This window comes from Neltuma alba, unplaced genomic scaffold (genome assembly GCF_004799145.2).
Source record: "Neltuma alba isolate B1F8T4 unplaced genomic scaffold, ASM479914v2 tig00012699_pilon, whole genome shotgun sequence".
In the NCBI taxonomy this organism is placed as follows: domain Eukaryota; kingdom Viridiplantae; phylum Streptophyta; class Magnoliopsida; order Fabales; family Fabaceae; genus Neltuma; species Neltuma alba.
Genome location: NW_021637126.1, coordinates 194,201 through 220,703, shown reverse-complemented (window position 1 = coordinate 220,703; position 26,503 = coordinate 194,201). Strand labels below are relative to the sequence as shown.

General features: G+C 34.9%; 2 protein-coding genes, 1 long non-coding RNA gene and 1 pseudogene across 7 annotated transcripts; 2 read left to right on the top strand and 2 right to left on the bottom strand.

Moving 5' to 3' along the window:
* Positions 1-240: 240 nt before the first annotated feature.
* Positions 241-6,492, bottom strand: LOC114730029 (probable inactive receptor kinase At5g10020; annotated as a pseudogene).
* Positions 6,493-9,871: 3,379 nt separating this feature from the next.
* On the top strand, positions 9,872-12,738 carry LOC114730038 (uncharacterized). Its single transcript, XR_003738805.1, has 2 exons — positions 9,872-10,260; positions 10,358-12,738. It is a non-coding gene; the product is annotated as an uncharacterized LOC114730038 (long non-coding RNA).
* A 761-nt stretch (positions 12,739-13,499) lies between these two features.
* On the top strand, positions 13,500-17,109 carry LOC114730037 (increased DNA methylation 1). 2 transcript variants are annotated; one of them, XM_028917060.1, is made up of 8 exons: positions 13,500-13,874; positions 14,035-14,140; positions 14,281-14,378; positions 14,730-14,962; positions 15,172-15,258; positions 15,403-15,502; positions 16,053-16,098; positions 16,176-17,109. In XM_028917060.1, the coding sequence occupies exons 1-8, from the start codon at positions 13,695-13,697 to the stop codon at positions 16,316-16,318; spliced, it is 993 nt and encodes a 330-aa protein (XP_028772893.1). In that variant the 5' UTR covers positions 13,500-13,694; the 3' UTR covers positions 16,319-17,109. The 2 variants fall into 2 exon arrangements, with proteins under 2 accessions (XP_028772893.1, XP_028772892.1); XM_028917059.1 differs by having other exon boundaries at positions 15,906-16,098.
* Positions 17,110-18,280: 1,171 nt separating this feature from the next.
* Positions 18,281-25,139, bottom strand: LOC114730022 (polycomb group protein EMBRYONIC FLOWER 2). 4 transcript variants are annotated; one of them, XM_028917040.1, is made up of 15 exons: positions 25,057-25,139; positions 24,519-24,668; positions 24,034-24,092; positions 23,800-23,864; positions 23,486-23,538; positions 23,218-23,271; positions 23,081-23,140; positions 22,088-22,134; positions 21,853-21,986; positions 21,201-21,477; positions 20,533-20,581; positions 20,033-20,116; positions 19,355-19,434; positions 19,103-19,192; positions 18,281-18,587 (listed from the first exon to the last, which is right to left on the bottom strand). In XM_028917040.1, the coding sequence occupies exons 2-15, from the start codon at positions 24,642-24,644 to the stop codon at positions 18,464-18,466; spliced, it is 1,302 nt and encodes a 433-aa protein (XP_028772873.1). In that variant the 5' UTR covers positions 24,645-24,668; positions 25,057-25,139; the 3' UTR covers positions 18,281-18,463. The 4 variants fall into 4 exon arrangements, 3 of the variants coding, with proteins under 3 accessions (XP_028772873.1, XP_028772875.1, XP_028772874.1); XM_028917042.1 differs by having other exon boundaries at positions 21,216-21,477; XM_028917041.1 differs by having other exon boundaries at positions 24,034-24,089.
* Positions 25,140-26,503: the final 1,364 nt, after the last annotated feature.

The following is a 26,503-nucleotide window of genomic DNA, read 5'->3' as shown; positions in this document are numbered from 1 at the left end:
ACCCTCAAATCGGCCTTGACTTCCTCCTTGAGCCCATTCATGAACATGCCCATTAGGGATGCCTCGGACACATCATCTAGAGTGGTTGAGATCATTTCGAAAATTTCCTGATATTTTGCCACCATCCCACTCTGTTTAAGTCTGGCCAGTTGCTCGTGATTGTTCCTAGTCTGGGCGATGTGAAACCACTTGACTACACTCCGCTTAAACTCCTTCCAACTCGTAATCGGCGACCTCATCTCAATCCATTAAAACCAATTCAATGCCTTTGCCTCTAATCTTACCACTATAGCGTCCAACTTCTCCACCTCCGATACTGCATTAACAAAGAAATATCACTCCATTGAAAAGGTCCACACTATTGGGTCTTCCCCATCAAATATGGGCATCTCGATCCTACGGAACTTCTAAACTTCCTTCTCCCTAACAACCTCAATTGTCGGCAGTGGATGTCGGCCACCGACCACCAGTGAGGGCTGAGCGTTTTTTTAAGAAAAAAAAGACGAAGGGCATTTTTGTTATTTCACCGAATTTCAAAATTCCAATTTGGGAAGGACTTCCCTCTTTGTCATTACATTTTCTTAGCTTCCCAAATTAGAATATCATATATTCCACTTTCTTTATCTATCATTTTCCCAAATTTTAAAGGTTTAAAAGCTATCTATACCCTGAAAATATTCATCAATGATTAATGAGTATTTAGAAATTTTTTTTATCGTGCCAAATATTAAAAAAAAACAAAAAGGAAAAAGAGTAAAGCCACCTACTCCATTTCTTTTGTCACTTTTAGCTTTTCATTTATAAATAGTTGGTATGCAAATTAGAATTTCATAGTTTTAACTTTTAGACTTACATAAAGATTTATATATTTTATTAAATACATATAATTATGTATCATATATATAAATAAATAGATTTTTTAGTATTTTTAATATATTAACTCTTTTCATTTTTATAATTTTAATATTTTTCTTCAAAATATTAAATTATATGAAAATTTTTTTAAAAAATACTCAACCACAAATAAATTACACAATTTTTGTTCAAACCTTAGTTTGCAAATTGTAATTTGTGCAAACTTCAATCTTACAAACCTAATCTAAACAAACTGCAAATCTTAACTACTGCTCTTCATCTTCTTTTCTCTAGATGTGAGTGCGCCGATGACTCAAATTGTTAAATTGAAAGATCATTCTCTATTACCTTCAGCCGTTAATATAACAACTAAATAACTAATTTGAAGATATTAAAAAAATTAGTTATATTGGTTATTTGTAAAAAAAAATGTGAGTTGACTTTTCTACATTACTCTATTTAATCATGTACATTGAAACTACCTTTTTTTTGGTAAAAACCCCTTACAAGCAATAGGAATATTTTTTAAAATTTTTTTTTATAAATTTAGGATACGAAGTAGATTGAGATATTATATTTAGAACTAAATTCAATCTCTCAATTAGCCCTTATATCTAAGACAAAAAGTTAATATATACTATTCTATATATTCAAATATTCTCGCAACTTTCAGCTTCTCAACTCTTCCGTTGCAATACCAACGCACCCATATACATTAGCCAAGCAATATCAACCCAGATTAGAACCCCCAAAAAAAAAATTGTTATTTTAATACTAACTTTTGTATTTAATATAAGACTTAGTTTAAGATACATGAGTTAGAACCATATAATTCATCCAACGTGCATATTCTGAGAGCACCAGGATGGCTTACCAACCTGTGAAGCTTACTTCCTGGGTAAAATGCTGATTCGGGAAACTTCATTAATTTATCAGGGACAATGAAAAAAATTGTTGAAGGATACATTGAGTTCTCTCAGTTAATCAGGAAAATCATCAGGAATGATACCTTCAAATTTGTTGTTACATAGATTGAGGCTTGCCAACCTGTGAAGCTTACTTCTTTCTGTAGGTTAGTAGGTAGATGCCCTCTCAAGTTGTTGTATGAGAGATCAACAGACACAAGACCAGAGTTTTCAGCAAAAACTAGCAGGTAATTTGGAATTTGTTGAAAATATACTGATCCGAACATTGTGTGAGAGGTTAAGCACAGTCAATTTGCCTGAGGTGAAAAAGCTTGGAAGGAGGACCCTAGAAAGTAGGCTTTGGCTAAGATTGAAGTATCATTCTATTTACTTTTTAAAATATAAGTCTGGAAGTGTTACAACCTAAACGGATCACAAAATAAGCATGTAGATTAAAATTTTGAAATTTAATTTTCGGGTTACTATTTACTGATAAATTCTAGATTTTTTATACAATCTTAAAAATTCATAACTAATTAGAAAAAAATCGTATTAAGGTGATTTAATTCTTTATTTAAAATTCTTTCAATTCTCTACAAAAAAAAAATACTCATTAATTTATTTCCTTATTCATTTCAAAATTAAACATAAAGTTGTACTGTTTATTTGGTCAAACAATACATTTCTATATTCTTTGCCCTAACTTTGAGCAATCATATCTCTTAGTACACACATCCATTTTAGATAATCTATTACTTATTTTAAAGTTTAGGATGTGTACTAACTGCTCATCAAATTTCATGAACAGATTTATTCGTTTACTTTACCTTTATTCTATCACAAGTTTATTGCTCATGATGAGAAAGTTTATCCCTTTACTTGCATTAACATGTTATAAACTTTTTTTTTATTTTGCATGCTATCATTTTAACATACACTTGATCATTTTCATGCGTCATCAAACTCATTCATGCATGCCAATATTATAATTCATCTGTATATAACATTATAAACATATTCATTACATCTATCATCGTAAGAAATTACATAACATAAAATAACATAATATAACATAACATTTCTTAAATTTTTCTCTTCGTTTTGACTTCATACATTACCAATCATCTTCCTTGTTCATGAAACCTACTATGATTTGTTAAATGAGGGTGAAATTTCAGAGAATCTCATTAGTAAACAATAACTACCCAAATATATATGACAAACTTAACATTCATAATATGTTTACAGCTTAACATCTTTATAACATAACGATATGTTTGAAAATCATCATACATTTATGATAAAACACATAGGCCAATATTCACATTCATAATACATGAGTTCATAAAATCATATAATTATACAAACATGCCATATGTGCAACCAAATACCAAACATATAAAATAAGATAAAGTTTACTATTTTTCGCCTTTTACATTTAATTTGTCTTCTTGCTCTATTTGCTTCCAACCATCAAGATTGTTTGATCAACCTTTTCTATTCATCTTTCTTAATGTCACATAACTTTAATTACATTAACACATCATTTCCATTCATTTATGAGAGTCATATAATAATACTTTGCTCTTTAACATACTTTAACATTTAACTTTTGAGCTTTCATTTTAATTTTTTTAAAATTAATTTCACATACTATTTTCTTATAATTTTGCATGTAGAATTTATCTGCAAGCTCAAATTAAAACAAAATTCAACTCTTTCCCAATGAACTCAATATAGTCGAAAGTCTTAGAGTTCAAAGTTTCCTTTTTAAGTTCTTATATTTTCAAACTTACTTTCTCACCTTTATCCCACATAATTTTTCATTTAAATACATTAAAATTATCAAAATCATCAAAATTCAATTCTAACATCATTCCTAGTCTTGGCCAAAAATATACATAACATAAAGGGAAATTAGATTCTTTTAATTTTCATCACAAAATCACTTGATTTTTGTTCCTTTTTAGTGTTTAAACATGATTCCATCATCAATCACTTTTTTCTATGACTTCAACATATTTGGACAATACCTTCTCTTAGAGTTTCATGTTTCCAAATATCAAAAATCATAGTTAAACTTTGCAAGACATAAAGCATCATAAACTACTTAAAAAACTATGATCTTACCTTGTCTTGAAACATGGTCTTGCATAAAACTTGAAACTCTTCATCTTTTCCTTCTTGGCCTCAAATTTCATGCTCTCCCCTCAAAACCTCTATTGGCCAAAATCTCATTAAATGAGAGGGGGGAGGGAAACTTATAATAGTCTTTATTTACTATGTTACTTTAGGGTTAATTCAAGTTACCACTTACCTTAACATGTGTCTATTGATTAGGCCTTGTCTTCCATGATCTTGCTAAGTGTTTCATCGAGTTTGCTATGTGTTCCCTTGCATTATCATCCTTACATCATCTACCTGACATTATTGAACTAGGTGTCTTTAACATATTTATCATATACCTTATAATATATTATTTTATTTCTTTTTCAAGGTTTGCCTTTGACAAAATATATAATTCTACTATAATTTTGACTAAATACTTTCTAATCTTTTCTAGCTCCAGAAATTTATAACTCTACTTCATTAACTCCCTTTCATTAAAAGAAGTTTCTGTAATTTTTCTTAGGTCAAAACCCAATATATAAATACCTCTTTTACAAATTTTCCAGATACCCCCCTTTTTTTTTTTTTGTAAAATTCAGCTTTAAATTTCTTTAAAGCAAATTTCTATACTTTCAAGGGTTAAGGATAGTTTTACAATCTGTCATAATCTACAAACTACTTTTTTTCTCATTTTTTCCTGATTATTCGAGGCCTCTTCATATTTTAAATAATTAATTTTGACTAATTTTTTTTAATTAGGTAAAATTCTCATAATTAGCCAATTTACTAAGAATCCATTCTAAGGACATTTTTGTTATTTTTAACCTTAAATGGGCCTCAACACTTTCATTTCCCATTTTTTGAAATTTTTCTGAATTCTACTATCTGATGTTACTCTTTTGAGCTTGAAGTTTTCAAAATTACAATTAAATTCTTACTAGGGTCTAGGTTCAAGAACCATCCCTTTGAAGTTTTTAACATAACCTTTGACCCATATTTATCCTCATCTCTCTTATTCAACCCCCTAGACTTCAATACAGCCTTTAACTTTTTATCTCTTGATCTTAGAAAACTTTTCTTTGCAACTTGATCCTTAAGAATCCTTCTTATCTTTTCAGAGAACTTCTAAGACTCCTTCTATTCAGGCTATTTCTTCCGCCTCTAGGCTCAAAATTTGAAATGTTACACAAAGATCAATCTCTTTTAGTTTTGGGCATGTTCCCAAGACTTAAGGGCGACTACCCTCTACTGAGTTATTAGATATCTTTAGTCAACCTCAAAACTTGTGTAGCTTGGTTAGGAAGCATTCCTGTCAATGAATTTGAGCTAAGCTAAATCACCTCCACATAATTACTCCAATACTGAATTCTCGACAAGTTCCCTGATAGCATGTTGTTGCTTAAATCTATTATGGCGCCGTGGCCCGCCTTGACAGGTAAGGGCCCTGACAGTTTGTTTGAAGATACATTAAGCTTCTTCAAAGTTACAGGAGTAGTGCTTCCAACAGGACCTGCAGAGAAGAAAAATAATGTCTTTAAGGAAGAGAAGCAAGGGAAAAGGGGATCTACTAAAATATCAGCAAACTCAACTGGATCATAGTATAGGACATTGCTACATGTCAAACTAACATTTTCTACTTGGGAGAAAGAATATGATATGTTTATGCATGAAACTTCGAACCAAACTACCGTCAAGCTTGTTTTGACTAAGATCCAGTTCAGACATCATTGAACTCTCCTTCAATAGACCTTCTGGAAGAGAACCAGGTAACTGGTTGCATCCAAGCCGAAGAACCCTTAAGAGATACCACAAATGTGCAGGAAGGTATATTACCCACTAATTGATTATTACTAGCATCAAAGACCTCTAAACTGTCAAGATATGGCATCCCATCATGAGCAAACAGATCACCAACGAGGACAGAAAAGAGCTAATTCCAAGTCCTAAATCCAGTGAACCAGAAAACCTGTTGGCGCTTAGGTCAACATGAACAACGCCACCCATGAGAGAAAAGATATGCATAATATCAGAAAAGTTATTAGAGCACAAATCTAAATACTTGAGTTTGCCAGAGCCAACAGGAACTGTACCATCAAATTAATTTGATGAAAGATTTAAATACACTATATTATGTTATTCAAGCAAGTCAAAGGGTCCCAACCCATGAAACTTTTTGACTAAGAGATCAAGAAATTCTAGTGATTCCGTTGGACCAAAATGTGATACACTTCCCATGAACTGGTTGTTTGAAAGTGACAAGTTTTGAAAACTTTTACGCCCATTAATGGCAAGGAAATTAAACTCTCCAACCAAACCAGCATTATCCAGAGTCATCGATATAACATTGCCTTCAGCACACGATATCCCATACCAATTCTGAGGACGTCCATCAGAAGCCAAAGATGTGGAATCCCAAGAATTAAGTAGTCCAGAAGGGTCATTCTGAATGCTCTTCTTGATTTCAAGTAGTGCATCAATATCTGAATTCCCTAACACAATCATTTCATGCAAGTAAGAATACCAAACAGATGGCCTGCATGCCTTCCCAAGTAGCACCTACACCAAGCATCAACAGCGATATGAGGAAAGTACAACATTGCACGTAAAACAAACTTGAACGCATTATCGCAACGATAATTAAGGATCATAAAAATATTCAGAGATATCTGGATTCCAAGAGGCATCCAAAAAGTCTGGTATCATCCAATACACCAGAGCACACAATTCGAACAATAGGAATCTCACATCCCTACTATATGGTCTTTGAACTTTCATCTCAATTCTCATGTCAAACAGGAAAATCTGAAATATCATGGAAAGCATGGAATGTGAGATAATAATGTACCCAACTGCTACACAAAAGCAAACGCACGTCCAGGTAAAGGCCAAACAGTGAAAAAAAGACAGTCAAAACATTCCTTTTTGCTCCTATAGTTGCGAATCTCAACTACAAATTTTGCAAAATTGAAGCTTTTACTGGGTCAACTACCGCATGAATGAGTTCAGCACTCTGAGCAACAAATCACAGGAATTAGAACACAACTGAGAAATGCACTACTTAAAGTTAAACTTGCTGCAATTACAATGCAATCCTACCTCGTGGTTGAAACCCAGTGAACTTAAATGACGAAGCATACACGCGTGAAGCACAAACCCAGAAAACCACGGAACCCCAGTGAGAAAAAAACAGAGAGGAAGCTGCGCATCGTGAGGAGGAAAAGGTATAGTAGTACATTGCTGTGAATGGAGAGTGAAGAAAGAGGAAGAATCTTCTTGAGAGAAAGCCATGATGAGAATGAGTGAGACGGAAAGAGTAAGAAGAGGCACCGATAAACTGAGGAGTTGGGGGGTGGTGGTTTGGCTTTAGCAAGATTGGGAGAAACAATAGAGTGACTTGTTTGGTCAGAGCAAAAGAGGAGAAGTGCTTCCAAAAAAACGAAAGAAGAGGAAAATTACGGGGCGTTGGATTTGGCGGAAGATGCCCCGAATCCTACGGTTCTTGTTACTTGGGCCCACCTAGAGTCTTTTTTGCGGTTCTCATCTTGCGCAGTTGTATAAAATGAATGAAAATCAAAATCAATCTTCCCCACGATATCTTCCTAATCTGGTATGCCTACGCATATCATCTTCAAAATAGAAACTTTCCGAATTTGCTTCAGACTCGTTAATTTCTTCGTTTCTCTTTGATTCACTTCCTGTGTCATCAAAATCTTCCAGACTAAGGTCTGATTTCGAATTTAAGATTTACGCTCATAGCTCGAAAACCAGTAGTAGCGTTGGCAGGCTCTGAATCTATAGAGAAGTGACAATAACGAGTTTCAAGCTGTTTTTTGGTTTGCTGGATGACTATGAAAGTCCTGAGAAACCTGAGTACTTCTTTTTATTCCGATCCCGCACCTACATGTTTTCAGAAACCACAAAGTACACGACATTATTCGAATCGGTACAAATCAAAAGGGAGCGAAAGAGAGGACCAAGAGCACCTAAAGCACAAAAGGGGCAGTGGATTGAGAAATCGGATGCATCCAAGCTCTGTTTGATTGCTGGTATTGGTGGAAGCAGCACATAAACGTAAGTTATGCTAATATACGCTATGCACCACGAGATTCGGTCGGTAAAAATGTTTTCTCGACATGTTCTTGCAATCAAACAAATGGAAAACTGTTATACGTGAGGAAATTGATACTTGGGAGTTGCAGCATTGAAGACTGGGGTTGAATGCATTAGCGGCGGGACCAAACAGCGTAAATTGGTTTGGCCGTGCTATTTACTTTATTGGAATGTTTTATGGTGTTCTCCAAAGATTTTGAAATTTTTTGATGTAAGATTGGCGCTACTGATCTTTAAGCGCATTTGTTTATACTAGGAAGATATTTGGACTTTTTTTTTTTCCCCTGTAAATGTTATCGACTATAGTACACATTTTTTTAATACCGAATGGTTGTTTGGAGATTCAGATATCTGGCAAACGTCTTGACGAACGTAGGTAGAAAATTAATTAGAGTTTTGCAACATCAGTTTCCATATAAAATTTCAATTAAAGGATAAATGATTTGATACGACTGATTCAGAGTAAGTTATATTTTGTCTTAATCGAATTAGTTGGTATGACGACTCTATGTAAGCACGGTCTTCCAGGCCACTTTGGCATAACTGCTTACTCGGTAATTTTTCCAATGAATATTCATCAATTTTTCATTCCTTTACAGCTTTAGAGTTTCAGTTTTTTTTTTTTGGGTAGTTTCTATCAAAATATTCCAGCCAATGCAAGGCCTTACCTCTTATTTATTATTAGTTTTGCACGACATGATCACTGCAAGCAGTGAGCTTTCTAGTGTGTTTGAAAGCTCTTGGAGGCCAATGAGGTCAGTTGGTATTTGCTAATTTTACATGTTCATCAAAACTTGTTGAACGTAATTGTTGAAATCTTGTCGTGTTTATTATATCTATTGATTGCAAAACAAGTTGAGCACCTGATTATGTTACTAGGTACATAAAAATTGACATATGTAGAAAAGTTTCTGCCACAGTTTCTTTTTTTTTTTTTTTGGTCAGCATATTAGTTTACTCGAAAGCATGCAGCAAAACTACAGAAAATAAGCTACCTTCTGACGAATTGGACTGTGTTTTATGCACTTGCTATTCAGTTTGTGCTTTACCAGGTGAGTTGGTGAAATGCTAAAACTCTTGCATGAGATTTCTTATGCTTAACAGTAAGATCTTGTTCTGCATACTTACAGCATTATCAGACAACAAAACAATAGAAACTGCTAATAATAAATTCTATTCTCTGTTTACCATGCAAAATCTTTAATATAAGACCTATTTAACTAATTTGATTAGATTAAAGAAGCTAGGTAAGTTAGTTAATTATAAGAAATATGGTATGCTTTTTCTAAAACACCATAATCATCTTTCCTAATATCCTCTTTCCCTTTTACTTGATTATGGTTGAAGGAGTATCAATAGGAGTAATTTAGAAAAATTTATAGATATGATAAATAGGTCTTACGTTTAAGACCAATATTAACTCAACAATTAGGTCATATGTTAAAGACCGAGGAGTACGACTTTAAATGTTAAAGAACATGATAAAATATTTTTACCCGGCATATTAAGGTGTGAAAAATTCTCAGCTAGGCCTTATGTACATTCTTACTCCTTTCTGTCGCACTGTGTCTCGTCAAAAAATGGTGCACCTGGCAGGAGATTCAAATGATAACTCTCTTATCTTATTCTTATCACTGAAGAAGTGGTTTAAATGAACTTAATAGCTGTGTAGCATGAGGAAGTTTACCATTAAAAGATGGATTAGACATTGAATGAGTGAAATAGAAATGCTTTGGGCAAGTATTATTTGATATTCACTTAGGTTTCTCAGTTGGCTGTTTGACTGAACTTACTCTAAATAACATAACACTTGGGATGTATTCTTGCTAGCTGTTTGATGAGAAATCAATAAGATATGCTTTTTATGGTTTTGTCAATGCAGATTACTTAAACCAGAGGGGGACAATGCATTTGCACAGAATTTACAATGAATGATTCACGGCGGTGCACGCATGTGTGCACATACTAATTAATATTAATTTGATTCGATGCGACTATCTAATTACTTTTTCTTTTTTTTTTTTTTGGCAACATGGAGGCCAAGTCCTTTTCTACATAAAGACCTCATAGGACAGACCCTTTACTTGCACAATTGCCTTAGGGAGACCCATTTCAAATTTTAAAACTTTCAAGTCAGTGCTAGCAGTGAATCACTTAATAGGACAAGTTGCTTACGATCCCAATTTATTACCCAGTGTCTTGTCCTTCCTAACAGTGCAACGTATCCTTTTCTTTTGACAAAAGCACAGAAAAAGAAGAGCACTCTTTCGGTCTTCCCCCGGTATCAATCTTCCCAATCATATCTACTTATATAACAAATTGCTCCACCTAATTGAAACATTTGTGGCAAAATTTCTTAACAATTTTATGCTGTGCAGGCGTTTGATCAATTTATAGATCTGCTTCTGTGAATTTGCCCATCGAGAATTTAGGGTGAATATCTTGTTTCCGAATCAAAGGCAAGTTTTTTGCAACCAATTTCAATTTCTGATATGGTAGGAATTCTAGGGGACAAAAATTCCATCTCACCTGCTCACGAAAGAGTTCATATCGTGCCTTTGAATCTCGCAAAGGGCGCTTTATTTATGCATACAATGTCCATTACTGTGTTTTTCTTGATTGATACTGATGGAGGCTTGGTAGTATTTGATATTAAGTCCCATATTGAGTAGGCTGGGATGCTTAATAGGCATTTTAAGTGAATCGGTTGTCCTAACTCAACGGCCTTTTGGGTAGAATTCCCCATCCCATTAGCTACCTATCAATTGATATAAGAGCGAGGTTGTTGATGGTTCCAGAGAGGGCTGTCATGATCTAATTGACTTTCAATCTTTACAATTCACCGGTGTAGCTTTCTGCATCTGTGAATTGGACATAATTTTTGCTATAATCTTTTCTTTAGTGACATTTTATCTCACAATAGATCTTATCTGAAAAGTTCATTTTTAGTCTTTGAAATATACTTTTACAATCTATTGAAGAAAAAATAAAAGATTCTTTGTTTTGGCCCACCCTAGTTTTATTCTTGAAGAAGCTTTCAGACAGGAAGTTTTATTAGATAACAATAAAGGTCTGTTGATTAGAGTCTTGCCTCCCACTATTTATTAATTGAATTTAGTAATTATAATGAATATTCCAAGAGAGATAAATTTGACAAAAATGGCTAACTTAAATGAGAAACTATGGTAAGTCTTGATCTTCATAGTTTGTTATGAATATCCCAAAATTGACAACATGAGTCCATTTAGACAGAGATATTAGCAATTTGTAGCATGAGGAAGTAAATTGATGCCAATCATTTCCAGTAATTCAAAAGCTACTGTATGAAGAATCAAATATGTTTGCAAGAAGCATGTTACAAAATAGTTGTATTTGCATAGAACAAAGTTGTTGCTTTGGGTTTCAGTGATCTAAGACGTAGGGAAAGTAATTTTGTTTGGATCTTGTGATTTCAAGCAATAACTTTAAAGGAGTATTTTATCAAATTGAAGAACTGAATTATTACTCAACAAATTCAAATTAATACTGGGTGAGATCGCAGCATGTTGCAAAATGGCTAGATTCCGCAGAAGGAATTTTTTTGGTTAGCCTTCAGTGGACTAATAGCGAATAAAGGGAATGTAATTTGTTTGGGTATCGTGTTTTCAGACAACATGTTGCAGAATTGTAGATCTCTATAGAAGATGGTTATTGGTTTGGTCTTCAGTAGTCTGATACCACTTATAGGGAAGATTGTTATTGTTTTGGGTCCTGTAGTTGGAGCTGTTTGGCTACTTACTTTCTCAATTTATACCAGTGTACCAAGGTTGAGGTGGGCAGATATGATGGTTGATGAAAATTCTTTTTATCCAGATCTCTCTTTCTTTCTCCTTTCATCTATCTTTCTTCTTTTTCATGACAAATGGTATTGGAGCAATAGTCCATCGACCATGAAGCCATGTGTTTAAAAGCTCCAATGAGAGAGCAAGGGGGCCAAATTTGTCTTCCTATGGAGCAGTGAATTGCATATTTGATCGATCAAGTTCTGTCAAGAATGGAGCGCAGGATGTCAAATATTCTAGAACTGACAAAAGAGATATCAAAATAGATAACCTAGTTGATGAGGTCAATGGTATCAAGTGGACAGCGTGTTTGGTATTCATGGGCAGGTAAAGACTCTTATCCACATGATCATCCCCTGAGGAACTTCCAAAATCTTTTCCAGGGGATGTGCTTGGTGAGTTCCAAGGTAAGAGATGTACATATTAGTGATCAAAAAGACGAAAGATCCAATAAAGGATATGATGCCACTGAGGCAAGGGGGAGAATTAATGAACATTAAGACTGAATATGCTATCTTTTAAGGTATATCTTACTTGAATCGAGCTGATCAGTTGCTTCCTGCGTGGACTAAAGGAGGAAATTTAGCAATGGGGTGTGGCTATTCAGACCACAAAGGGGATGAGAAGTAAGTTACCTGGGTAGTTGGAGCTTAGGGCTAATTACTCTCTCAATATATACCAATATGACAAGGGCTGAGGAGGAAGATATGACGGTTAATAATGATTCTTTTCATCAAAATCTCTCTTTCTCACACCTTTCATCTGTGTGTGTGTGTGTGTGTGTTGTTCTGTTTTTTTCAGTAACAGTTTTTCAATTTATGAGGGACCACTCACTGCTTATGTGAAGAGTAAACATTTAAATGTTGCCTCGTGTAACAAATAGTGATACAAATGAACAGTTTGGTCTTCCATTAATATTCATTTTTTGATCCATTTAATTTGATTTGCTGATTCATCAGTTAGTTAAATAACTCAATTTATTTTTGTGGATTTATGATCATAAAATTGATTTACAACATACGAAGAATTCTTCTCTGCTTCCGTTTTTTCATCACTTAAAGATTAGCAGTTGTAACTACCATGGGAGTTAAAACTCTTTGCATGCTTTTATCAGAGCCGAGCTGTTTGTTCCTCATCATTACTCTAGGAAAGTTGCTGGGACTCAGCATTTGAATAATTTCAATAAAAAGATGGGTAGAAATACAAAATGAAAGGATAATAATCTGCATATGGTTATAATTTTTCAGTCAGTTCTTTTTCCCTGTCGCAGATATTTTGGCAGAGGTGACAATAAGAGAGGAGAATCTTGAGTCACTAAATAAATAATATGGCCTACGCACTTAGGCAAAGAAAGCAAAACACTAATTATGCAGATTCGGACAGTCCTGGAAGTGATTCAGTTGGTTCCGATACAGACTATTTATCAGGGAGCTTTAGTAGACAAAAACGGAGAAGGAACTTGACATTATGCTCTCCAGCTACTAAGGAGACTAAAACGGCAAACTCAGGTGTAAATTTGACAGCAAGGCATCGACGAGGTCGAACCTCAAAGAAGAGGGCACAGGAAATAAAAAACAAGGAAGCCAGTAATGCTACAAGTTCAAACAATAAAAACGGAACATTATCTGCTGAACAACCAAGTTCAAACAAACTAACCATTTTATCATGGTTGTTAGATTGCAATGTTGTCAAGAAGGGTGAACATGTCACCTACTCGAATAAAATAAAGGGAAGTACGGCAAAGAGAGGAACAATTGCCGGAGGTGAAATTCTCTGCAGCTGTTGCCAGAGGGAATATTCTGTGTGGGCCTTTGAGAAACATTGTGGAAGTGACCTTAAACAACCCTATGAACATATATACCTTCCTGAAAAACAAAGATATCTTCTGGAGTGCATGGTGATTGCTTTGTGTGAGAACAGTGAACCGAAACATCAGGAAACACATTCCTTTGTATCCAAGAGAAATGCAGGAGATAAACATGATTATGCTTGTCCTGTTTGCGGAGATGGGGGAGAGTTGATCTGCTGTGACAAGTGCCCCTCCACATATCATTTAAACTGTTTGAATTTGGAGGTAATTAAAATCCTTTTCGTTTTCTTTAAGGGTGGATTTGGGGATCTCCTTGAGTATTTGGAATTTCTTTTTGGTGTAAGTTTGGAATTAGTTTTTTGTTTATGGTTTAATATTTCATTTTCTGAACAAATATTGTGGATTCATGGCGTTTGAGTTGCAGAGGCTTCCTGAAGGAAAATGGTTCTGTCCTTATTGTGTATGCAAGCATTGTGGGCTTAGTGATAAAAGCAAGCAACTGATTAAGTGCTTCCAATGTAACAAAAAATGTAATATTTTTTCCTCATAGTCCATTAAGCATCCTTATATAGAGGTCTTGCAAAGATTTACTGCTTTTTTCACATTTCTATTTTCCCTCCAAGTCTCCAACTTGGTATTACTGACAAAGCAATTTTCCGTGCTTCTGTAGTTGACTGGGGATGCTTTAAGGAATTTGAGAAAGAAGCTCTTAAAGATGCCTTAGACATTGACTGTTCGAGATTATACTGTCAGCAAAGTTGTAGAAAGGTATTATTCTGTCTAAATATGTCTGGGAACTCTATTTATTGTGTACTACCTCTAGTCCAAAATATAAGAACTAGTTAATAGTGTAATTAGGTCTTAAATATAGGACCAGAGGTAATAAAAGTTTTGGGGGATTTTATGCAAACATAGAAAGTTTCACTTCTCAAGGGGCTGAGATTTTTCATGTATTTTGACATTCTTGCTTTACTTGTTTCAAATTATAATTCAAACCATGAAATTTTAAAAGTTACTTTTAGCAATAAAAGAAACTTTGAGTGGTCATGCTCTCTCCATGGATTACTCTAAATACAATGTCCACCACCTTTACTATTCTGACTGTCTGCTTTGTGAAAGACCCATGAGAAATTGGAGAGTTTAGTTGGAGTCAGGAATGAAGTCGATGAAAGCTACTCTTGGAGAGTTATTCGTCAAATGGAGAAAAGAACATCAACTGTCTCTGAACACCAATATGTTGAAAATAATGCCAAGGTTGCAGTTACATGGAAATTAATGGATGAAGCTTTTGAGACAATAGTTGACAGATATACAGGCCTCAATGTGGTTCGAAGTGTACTATGCAGTCTTCGGTAAGCACATTGATGGCGTTTTTCTACACTGTTACTCAGCTTTTCATACTTTGCACTTTGACCTATACAACTTACTGCTGCTCCTTTCGTCAACATATTTTATTTTTTCATTCAATGCTTCTCTGATTCTATATATTCTACTGCGACCACTTCCATGCTAATATCCAATTTAGTGCCTTCTGATCATTCCTAATTCTAATGCAATTCAGGTCAAAGTTACCCAGGGTTGATTATAGCCGTTTCTATACGTTTATACTGGAAAAGGATGATGAAATTGTCTCTGCTGCTTCTGTGAGGTGTGTTTCTTTTCTTTTGCTTGTGAACACACTTTTTTTAACACCAGGCCCTCGTCCCTCGCTACTTACATGTAAATCTTAAATTCTGTATCATCTGAGATTAAGTTGAATATTTTATTAAACTTCCACAAATTAATTCTATAGAATCCATGGGCGGAGGCTTGCAGATATGCCCTTTATGGCCACACATAAAAATTATCAAAGAAAAGGATACGGTAGATATCTTCTGGCAGTGGTGGAATCGGTAAGTCATAAACAAGGTCACATAATCTCCTCTTGTATCTTAATTCAACCAAGTACAGCCGTGCAAAGGTTATAATAAAGGTTCAAGCATCAAGTTAAATTTTCCCCTGGCATTCATGAAAGTATTCTTTCTTCTGAAACTCCTTAATTTTTTTTTTTTCCCCAAATATAATTGCCAAAAAAGGTAGATGTTTCATTCTGATTCAGTTCTGTGACTGGTAATTAAATTGTCAGAATCATAAAAGTAATTGAATTTCTTGGTATGATCTTTTAGGTTATGAAGGTTCCTTTTCCCTTTCTTTGGCTTAGCCCCCTCATGTAATTTGATTAGGATATTGATTTGTTTAGAGTAATATTGAAAAGTTCGTTATACTGACAGCTTTTTATGATGACTAACTTTCTAGTTGCTCCGCCATCTTGAAGTGCAAAACTTAATTATTCCCTCCATTCAAGAGCGCGGTAGCATGTGGCGGGAAAAGTTTGGATTTGGTGATCCAAGTTTAGAACTGAGAAGTGAACTAGCGTCATGTAGTATTTTAATGTTTTTTCAGTGTTTAATGCTGTGGAAAGACTTAACATTGTCGCCCGCAAAATCAGGTCAATAACTCTCTCTCTCTTGTGCATGAAGTTCTGCTCCCTCATTTTTTCTTCACTCTCATCTTCCCCTTCTACAGTTAGCAATGACCAAAAAGAAGAGAGGCAAATTGGCATTCTGAATGTCGAGGAACCTCGAAATAATCCAATGGACCGTTCCCTTCTAGACCTTAACATATCCCCTCCTGAAGAATGCACAAGGACTGTGGAAGATGATGCGTAGTTCGCGGCTAACGTTGCTGATTGAGTAGTTCTTGGCATTGAAACTGTTAGTGGCTGGTGTTGATATTCCTACCTATCTAATTGGAGAGGTTCAAATAAATGTTTCTTTTGGTAAAACACTTTCAAGAATGTTTGGTAAAACATTCTTTTCCTGATTTACATTTTATTTTAGGATTAATTATTATACTGGATGACATCTTTGTGGGTCAGCTTAAGTGCTCAGCTATCATATTCACCAATCTTTTAAAAAAAATCCCTCCAGTGTTGAACAATATCAATATGCACTAGTCATTTCGTAGTAGTAACAGCTGTTCTATGGTCTCACAAAGCTTTCGTAAGCCTTCATATGGTGTCTTTTTGTTCATCAAAAGACACCAACAGCAACAACTATGCTCCAGTAGATAGCAAGAGCTTCCTGCATTCGAATGAGGAACAGTCATGGTCATGAAATTAGTATTCATGAGTTTGGTACACATGCCAGTCAACGCACTAATTGCGAATTTGAATCCAGCAATTGTATCTTTCTTGAAGCAGATTTCCTTGCCACAGTTCATTTTCAAATACTTGGTGGATTTTCAAAAATTGCCTATGATGTTATTCATTTAATTTGTTTGTGAGTTAATTCACTCTGCGGACTGAAAAATCAATATGAAGTCTTGCGAGAGGTCAATGAATTTACCTATTAGTCTTTTCGATACACACGCTAATCTCTATGTTAATAGGGATATATTCCAATGCCCAAGGCCATTCTTATGATTATGATTAATTTTCATCAACGTGTTACTCAAATAAGTTCGATGTGTTTTGAGAGAACCATCTCCCCCTTTTTTTAATCTCGTTGGCTTGTTGCCTCCCTTCCTATAAACTATGTTTATTCCCTAAAATCTTTAATATTAAGGCCCAAGAAAGAGCATATTTCAATGTTATGGTTTCATCCGCATCGTCACGGGAAACCAAAATGTCACCCTCGACAATAAAAATGAGAAGTTTACCTTTTCAAAATTTGGATTTTGAACAGTCAGTGCACCGTCTAGTTAGGCTATGAAAGGATGTTTTAAAAATATGTTACAAGACTGACAATACTTACCCTCCGTTTGGATGGGGAAAAAAGTTGGGAAAAAAGAAAATGAGAGGAGAAAACAGGGAGAAGAAAAAACTGGAGAGAAAATATTATCACATTTCATATTTGGATAGACAAGAGAAAACAAAAATGAGAGAAAATTAGTAAATATATGAATAACTAAAATACCCTTGCTACTATATCAAAGTATATCTTGATTACAATCAAATTAAATATCATAATAAAAAACCATACATTAACATAATCAAATCATTTAAAATCAAATTATTTGATAAAGATATATTATCATGTTGTAATATTTTAACATCAAATACTTTTGTACAAGAAAAAAAAAAAAACATTGTGTGATGTAATGCTAAAAAACCACCTTTCAGTTTATTTTAGAAGGATTTTTACAATTTTAGTTATTTTATTTTTCAATCAAGCAAACACAAAAAAATAATAATAATAAATAAAGTGAAAAAGAAAAAAATAAATAGGCATTATTTTGCTGAAAAGACACATATAAGGGTGACGAGGGAAAATATATGGAGAGAGAAAAGTTGGAAGGAAAATAGGATGTAAGACTCACCTTATTTTCTTCCCAACTATTCTTTCCTCTCACTTTTCTTCCCTCCTTTCCAGTTTTTTTTCTTCTCTCATTTTCTCTCCATCTAAACATAGCATTAGTGATTACTGGGTTTTAAAGGGACAGACGAGAACATAAAATTAAGGTAGCTTAGATGAGAATTTGGTGTAATATCTATTAAAGAAAAAAATGACAAAAAAATCTATCAAAGTGATTAAGGTACGTACAAAAATGGCCGCCAATGAGGGGGTGAAACAGACACCTGACTTGGTGATACGAAGTTTTGACAGATGCCACAAAGCATTAAAAAACGGTTGAGAAGGAAAGACCAAATTTCACTTATATAACAAAATGATACATTACATCGTTCAAATGTAGTTGAAAAAATAATTAATAAATTACGATTGGAAATACAAGAATAAGATTGTTACAATCAAGAAAAATACAAAGGGAAGATGGTGTGAACTCTGTCCCTTGAAGCAGTTAGCCTTTAATCTTCAATTTTTGCTCTCATCAGACACCTCGTTTCTGAAACTATCTAGAACTATACTGCAGTTGTTCATTGTGGAAGCATCAAGAAGGCCATGATTCCAAAGTTTGATCATGAATAGCCTCCAACACCTGCAGCAAGAATATTCAACTTCAACTCAGAATTCCGAGAATAGGCTAGTACTTAGTAGCAGGCGACCAAAGAACAAATAAATAAACAAATAAATGGTTAGGCACTTCAGGTTTTGGTCTCATAAAACCGAAATGAGGAAGAAAACTATGATCAAGGCATTGGGTACTCATCAAGATAACGACCATATAACACTTGTATGTAGGTTCGGTTAGCATCTCTGAATTGAAGGACAGGAAGTGGAAACAGAAGTTAAGATTCTGTTGTTTGGCATCATTGATTGCATGTGGAAGCCAATGCCGTTGAAAACCATGGAACTGGCTTCCTCACCAGTAACCCATCATGATAGAAGTCTCCAAAACTTCATGTGACACATCTGCCCCACCTCAAACTCCACTTCCCTTGCCACTTCATTTTGTTCCTTTCTTTTATGTGCGTGCGTGTGTGTCCACAACACAAACCAAACATCCCCTAAAGGAAAATTAATCAATTCAAGCAGGAAAAACAAAAGTCGTACCAAAATAATGCAGGAGATGAGATCAACTCCTTTCCATGAAGCTTGGAAAAGGCCTCACAGGCCCAGGGAACATGACCATCTGCCAGCACACTGCCACGATGAAAAAATACATGATAAGTATGCACATTATACAGATCATTAATTTCACTCTACGTGCAAGAACCAGCTAGCAACCCAGTGTTACTGGTAGGAAGAAGAGAAACAAATAAGAATAGAAAGTATAAGCATCCTAATAGGGGAAGCAGTAGTCACCTTTGCCTCCTCACAAAAGAATTCCAGAGATGCATGAGCTGCTTTTCATCTTTGGAAACGTCAACAAAATCATCAAGCATCTGCAACATGACAGTTTGATTTTAGGTTTTGGGGACTAATCTGACCAAGTTCATAAAAAAGAAATACCCAAGAGCAAAGCTGCCAAAAACCTTGAGGAGCAATAGGATACAGAGGGTACAAAAAGAGCCAAAAATTCATGTTAAAAAATGGGGGGATGTCTTCAATAAATATTAGTCATTGTGACTCTTAGTATTACACAAAACTCATGAAGACCAACGTAGTATGAGATGCCAAGTCTTATATTGAGTAGCTTAGTTGGGGTTTTCCAGTAGTTGGCCTCCACCCCCCACCCCAAACAGCTAGATTTACAGGGAGTCAAAACCGCACTTAATTATTTGCAATTGCCATCAACGCTGGTGGTTTGCTGTTATAGAAAGGGCACCCACTGAGAGCTCTAAACACTAGTGGGGCCAGTTGAAGGAAGCTAGGGTAGTAGGGGATGCCTAGTTCCCACCTTAGATGGGATGATCAATGGGATATTTAAGTGAAACATAATTCTTATGTTCCTTACAGTATTGTCTTATGTTGGATGACAATTTCAATTTGATAAAAGAATGGAGAAAAGGAAATAGAAACTACAAATATTTTTCAGCTTACTCTTCGATCTTCAAGATCTGCAATGTCATCATCAACTTCATCTTCACTGTCTCGATCTGATAACACTTGTTCCAGTGCCATAGGCTTCAAATACCATAGAGCAGAGTAAGACGGAGAAATGAGAAGCAAATTAAATCAACTATAGTATGCCACACCGAACAAGCATTTAATATTGAAAACAAGAACTACTACAACAACAATCCCTATACCACCAGCATTTAACATTAAACACAGTTAATCCTATGTCATTAAAGCTAGATTCACATGCAGGGAAACCACATGAGTAGAATTCAATTAGAAACCATGCTAAACAGAACAAACAATAAGTATCAATCTCTAGTAAAACTAACTGCTTAGACATCAAAACATCCATAGAAAGTCAATAATTCTCTCTACCATGCTGGAAAATGAAACCCCACGTGAAAATAAATTAACTAGCCAAAGGAAGGGAAGGACCCAAGGGGGAAAAAAATTCAAAGAGATCTAAGAAAACTAGTCACCTGAACTCTGTGAGAGTGAAAGAACTGTCTTTTCTGCAGGAGCATACGACTGGAGAAACAAAATTTTACAGGAAAAAATAGATTAGCACACTTATTAGGAACTTGACAAGGATAACAGGAATTATTGCCATGAATAATCTCTTTCAAGCTAATCCTATAGTAGAGGAATTAAATTGATTTAAGAGACAATCTTCAGATATTTTCCATCATATGGCTGATGCCAAAGGTAACAAAAACATCACATAGGCATGGTTAGAGAAACATCATTGCAAAAGATAGGTATCATATTCAGAATTCGGTTATAATCTGACATGCAAAGAAAGTAATTACAATATAATATAGACATTACATAGAACCAAGCTGACGGAAGAAACATCATTGCAAAAGATAGGTATCATATTCAGAATTCATAGCATGCACCAAAGAGATTGTTCATAACATGATAAGTAAAGGGGAGAAATAATTTTTTTTTTCCAATCATACAGCCAGCACGCTTTTTATCTTTTGTCAAAAACAAATGAGTGGAAAAAATTAAAACTCAAAAACTGCAAATACACACACACACACGCACAAGGTTTAAGTCTTTTCTAAAAACTGAATATCATTCTTAAAAAAACTAATCACAAGAATAAAAATAAAGAAGCAGGCAGTAGGTTATATGAGAATACTTTCTTGAGTCTGACCGATCAATGTTCATCTTCCTTGTCTTGGCAGGCAAAGCAGAATCACATCTAGATACTGATTTATTACATTCAGGGTCCCTAGAAGTTTGGGGCATGGCAATTGGAACACCTGGAATGTTGAAACTAGAAGCAACATGTTCCAAGTCATCTGTAGTACCAGGATAATGAGGACCATATTTCTCTCCATCCAGTCTTCCATTCTGCAATTCTTTCTGACTGGGAGATATCTTGTACAAGTCCCCACCTCTGCCGGACAGGGTGTCTACAGAAAACTAAATATCAGTCTAACCCACAAATAATGCATTGATAAAAAAGTTACATGAAAATTATAGCTGGGAAAGTGAGGACTGCTAAATATCAAGGTTGTGCACAATACGCTATATGCAAGGGGCAGGTATTTCATACTTCCCAGCTATGCGGTCTCCACTCGGGTATCAAAAGAGATGAATGGAATTTTCTATTCTCTCATATCCCTTCCAATACTGCTTTGCTAGCTGTCGATTAACTTAATTTCATTTTTAGCAGGCCATAGATTTGAAGTACAGTGCAAATGAGTCTACTTTCAAGTTACCGGGTATCTCAGGAACATATCCATTCTTATAGATAATAGTAGTAGGCACCCAAGTACAATCATTACCATGGTGCTTCTCATGAAAACCATTCTGCATGCCTTCTGTAGCCAGCATGGGTGAATCCAGCTCCAGAAACTGTATATTAGCACACTTATCATTTTGATTAGAACCTTTGCGTACACGTCGTCGAGGCCTTGCACTGTTCAGTTAGTCGTTAATTCAACATTTCAAAGTCAATAATTTCACTAAAAATTATATGAATTTGCCAGTAACTGCTTTGAATATAGATACACAACCAACCAGAAGAAGAAGGTTTGTGACTGTGGATTTATCCCATCAGTGACATTCTGCAAAGTGCAAATAGATAAATGTTAATACAAATGATAATTAGCACATAACATTCTTTTCAAATGAAAAATGAAGATTTCACATAGGCTGACATAAGGTTATTCCCATCACTATATCAAAGTGAAGCCAAAAATTATTCACAGAATTCAAGTCAAAGTAAATACCTAACAAATTTAAGACAAATTATTAGTAAAAAGCTGCACAGCATAACAGATTATGCATGTAAATATATACTCACTTAAATTTACTGTTCATTCTTTTACCCATTGCCCATAAGAGCAAAATTAAGTAATCGTTTCAGGCAAAGGTGAGACTAACATAATATACATCTGTATACAAGGTATCAAGATGCTCTTCTTAAGGTAAGGCCATTAACTAAGCTTTAGTTGTAGAAAACAAATATTTGGATAGATATTCCTTAAAAATAACAATTACAAAACCATGATCAATGCAAAATGAACAAGTCTTATCCCACCAATTAAGGTCACTTGCAAGGATTGCACAATGCCATTAGACTCTATCACAAGCTAACTCTTCATATATATCCTTCACCAACAAATCCTCTTAAATAACTTCCTTAAGTGTTCTTCTTCTCTCTATCTATCTATATACACACACACATAATATATATAATCTTTTCATAGAGCTAAAAACCATTATCAATACAAAAGATAGAAACCAAGAAACTCCAGTAGAAGCAATCAAGACAAGCTAAGCTAAATAAAAGCACTCTTCCTGACTATCACTGCAGAAACCAGATTCTAGCGGAATAAAATATTATGAATCCAGCAGGAGGATGCACCCTCTACAACTCTACCTGAGATAATGACCAAGTTATCACAGGCCTCAATCCCAACTAGTTGCTTGTGATTAACACTACATACGTGTATTAATCCCTAAGGAAATCAACCACTTCCCATTCTTTAAAACTAAATAGAACCTGACCTCTGATCTCAATATATCAATCTTCACAGAGACGTTGACCGCTTGATAGTCCTCAGTCACCTACAAAATAGCTAAGTTTTAAAATATATCCAATAAATTAGTAAATAAACAATGACATTATAGTTAAAGTTGCAAACCCAAAACTCAAAGTTGAAGAGATCATGTGATGCACAAAGATGAAATCGCAAACCCTGCACCAAATAAGCCATAGTAAGTTTTGCTCCTTCAAATGATAGACCAATGCTGAAATTAAATGCCTTTTTCCACCCAGGAAGGTTCTCACCGTCATTCTACAAACCAGGATAAGTGAATAAACAAAGAGTGATAAAATCCCCCTTCCTAATCTTCAAAACTATAAATGGAACAAGTGATACAGGAATAAAGCTCACAATATACCCTATGTACCTTAAAGCTTGCGCATTGCATCAAGCAAAATGGACAAGAAAAGTCCTCAGTCACTGCACTTAAAAAGAGTTGGGAAAATTCAATCAGTATTGCCCGGATCTAATCCCTTCAAGTAATAAGTAAATGCAATTCTTCTCCACAACACTTTCAGCCACATGATGCAACCACAACATCAGTACACGGTAACAAAGACAAAAATGATGAGTTGCTGACCAAATAGTTTAATTGCACTTTAGAAAATATAATTATTGGAGGCAGTGATAAGATGCAATGCAACATTGAACCTTACCAAAGAGAACAAACAATATCCATACCTTCAGTCTTTCGAATCGTGTTGTAACAGTCCCTATAATTGAATATCACAATTCCAGCTCTTAACCTACACAACAGTGCAAAAGAAACAAGAAAATTTATAACGTATAAGATAAAGCTTGATTTACAGGTGCTCTTTCATTAACAATACATATATTAAAGAGTCATTCATATTAACTCATCACCAGCATAGAGAAAGATAGTTAAGAGTTAAAGTAGAAAAAAGGAATAGGTACCTCTTTTTATGCCTTCCTCGTAATTTGTAGCGCAGACATCTCCTAAGAAATGAAGGCTGCTAAGAAGATTAATCATAAATCAGAAAGTTGAAAGTTCTAAGAAAATTACACGGATAATTCTTGAAGATGTACAACAGCATCTAGGTAAGTACGAAGAGCAAGGTGCCTAGGAGAGGTATCTATAATAAGTAAATGGATAAATTTTGGGCTCTAAAAGTTTGTGCCATGAGAATATACCTAAGTGAAATACGGGCCACCCTCACAAGTTTAAATCGTACGGGGTCCAAACATAAAAACATGCAAAGTGCGCTAATAATGTCAATACAAATTTCTAATTCAAGTATTCAACGACAATATACACAAGAAAAGAAATACAGGGTTCTGCTCTTCAATGTGAGACACGCTTTCTAATTATGGCGATTAAAAGTAGCATTCCGATTGTCCCAGCATAAATTATAAACAGTAAGTAGAACGCATTATATTACATTATGAAGAGAACGGCGGGAGAGAATATTGTACAGTTCAACAGGCTTGCAATAAATTAGAAGGCTCTCATCAGCTGCGGTGTCTTCCTCAGTAGAATGGTGTACAGGAGAATTTTGACGGCACATGTCCTCCTCTAAAATAATTATAACCTGCAGAACATTATGTATATTGAGATGAGAACAAGTGAACCTTAATGCCTCGTACATATCGTCACATACTTTTTCCAGAGTTTCGGTCAATCATCAAAAGAAAAATACCCCGTCATCTATTGAGAAGGCTACGTTGATACATAAGATTGTTCACAAAATGCAGAGATTAGCAATTAAAAGGGGGAAAAGCAAAGATAAACACAATTAAGTATTTGGTATGGAAGAATGAAGGTTTCCGTTTTGCCCTTTCATGATCATAAATTAGTCCAGGTCAACCCTCCCGAACATTCATATTAACAATTCAAAGATCGAGCTGATTTTTCCGCTTCCTGGTATATTTCGAAAACAGAAAAGGCGGAAAACGGAAAAACGAAGGAGACAGACTTACAGTATGAAAAACGAGGAGACAAAAAACGCCGATGAGTTGTTAGTCGTCGATGTTGGGATCTCGCGGGGAAGAACAAGAGCCTCAGTCGTTCAAGACTTCAAATCTGGAGGCCTAGAGTTAGACGACAATCCAGTCCAGCAATAGTATAGTGGGCTAAAGTCTGGGCCATAATGATGGGCTTCAGCCTGGCCCACAATAAGATCTGGAATCACAGCCCAAGTCCTTCTTTCATAACGGCCTGACCGTATTTATATTATAAAGTTGACATGACAATATCTCTGTCAAATACTACTAGGAGGGTAATTGGGTAAGAATAAAACAATGATTTCAGAAATACTTTTACGGTATACGAAGTAAATATGTGGAAGAGTTTATCTCGATTTGCGAAAAAATACTTATGGGATTACCCAAACATCTCCTAAGATTAGATTTAATAAAAGAAGCTAGTTTCCCACAACAAAGGCCAACCATCCAACTAGTTTTCCATGTTGCGAAGCAGAGGGAGTATACATTAGAGATGTGCATGGATTAGACTAAGTCGGGTTTGTTATCAACCTGAAGTCTGGTTCAATAAAGACCTCAGGCTGAAAAAGACAGCCCGAGGTCTGGTCCAATCCAGTACCAACTTGAGGTTGGTTGGACTGGACTTGGTCCTCTAGACTGCTTGGACTGGATCTAAATTTAATTTTTTTTAAAAAAAATTTCTTTAATAGGAGGCAAGATTGTAACTTACCATATAAAATTTTGCATATATTTTAATCCAAAGTTTATCAATTTTGATCATTCCCTTTCAATTTTCCAATAATGTCATGTTTTATTTATTAATCCTCATTGTAGTAAATATATACACATGCTTATTGCTCAAGAAGTTAATAGATAAATCTTGATTATTTGAATAGATAAAAAACTAATATAAAAAATTAAATCATATTAAAATTATATAAATAATAATTGAAAATTAAAAAAACCGGACTGGACTGGACTAGACTAAATGGTCTGAAGGGCCAATCCCTAGTCCAGTCTAGTCTAGTCTTGTTTCGTACCAATTTTTTTATAAATTGGACTGGACTGGATTTGTTCAGGTTAGACCAAACCATATCGGACTATCGGGTTTCTACAGAGCCCCATATATATTACACTCTGAAAGAAAGCAGCTGGGAATAAATGAATAAATTAATTAGTAGAATTGTACTCGGCTTCGCTGACGAAGAACAAGTAGGTGAGATGACTGATCAATCTGGGCCTGGGTCAATTGTCTCTCCCAGCACACATAAGTCATAACGGACCCGCAATCATGTTCACACAATTATCAACTTGACTTTTGAGTTTTTATATTAATATTTTAATATGGCAAAAGCAAGTGTTATGAACAATTATAACAGATTGGCGAGCAAAAAAAAGAAAAATTATAACAGGTTTTTTTTGGGGAAATTGGGTATAGATCCCA

Coding starts and splice junctions, on each gene's coding strand:
- LOC114730037 (XM_028917059.1), top strand. CDS start 13,695: ATGGTGATTGCTTTGTGTGAGAACAGTGAACCGAAACATCAGGAAACA. Junction 14,379..14,729: donor GTCAGCAAAGTTGTAGAAAG/GTATTATTCTGT, acceptor GCTTTGTGAAAG/ACCCATGAGAAATTGGAGAG. Junction 15,503..15,905: donor TTCTGGCAGTGGTGGAATCG/GTAAGTCATAAA, acceptor CTAACTTTCTAG/TTGCTCCGCCATCTTGAAGT.
- LOC114730022 (XM_028917040.1), bottom strand. CDS start 24,644: ATGTGCCGTCAAAATTCTCCTGTACACCATTCTACTGAGGAAGACACC. Junction 21,478..21,852: donor TTTTCATGAGAAGCACCATG/GTAATGATTGTA, acceptor AGTTTTCTGTAG/ACACCCTGTCCGGCAGAGGT. Junction 20,117..20,532: donor TTCACTCTCACAGAGTTCAG/GTGACTAGTTTT, acceptor TGGTATTTGAAG/CCTATGGCACTGGAACAAGT.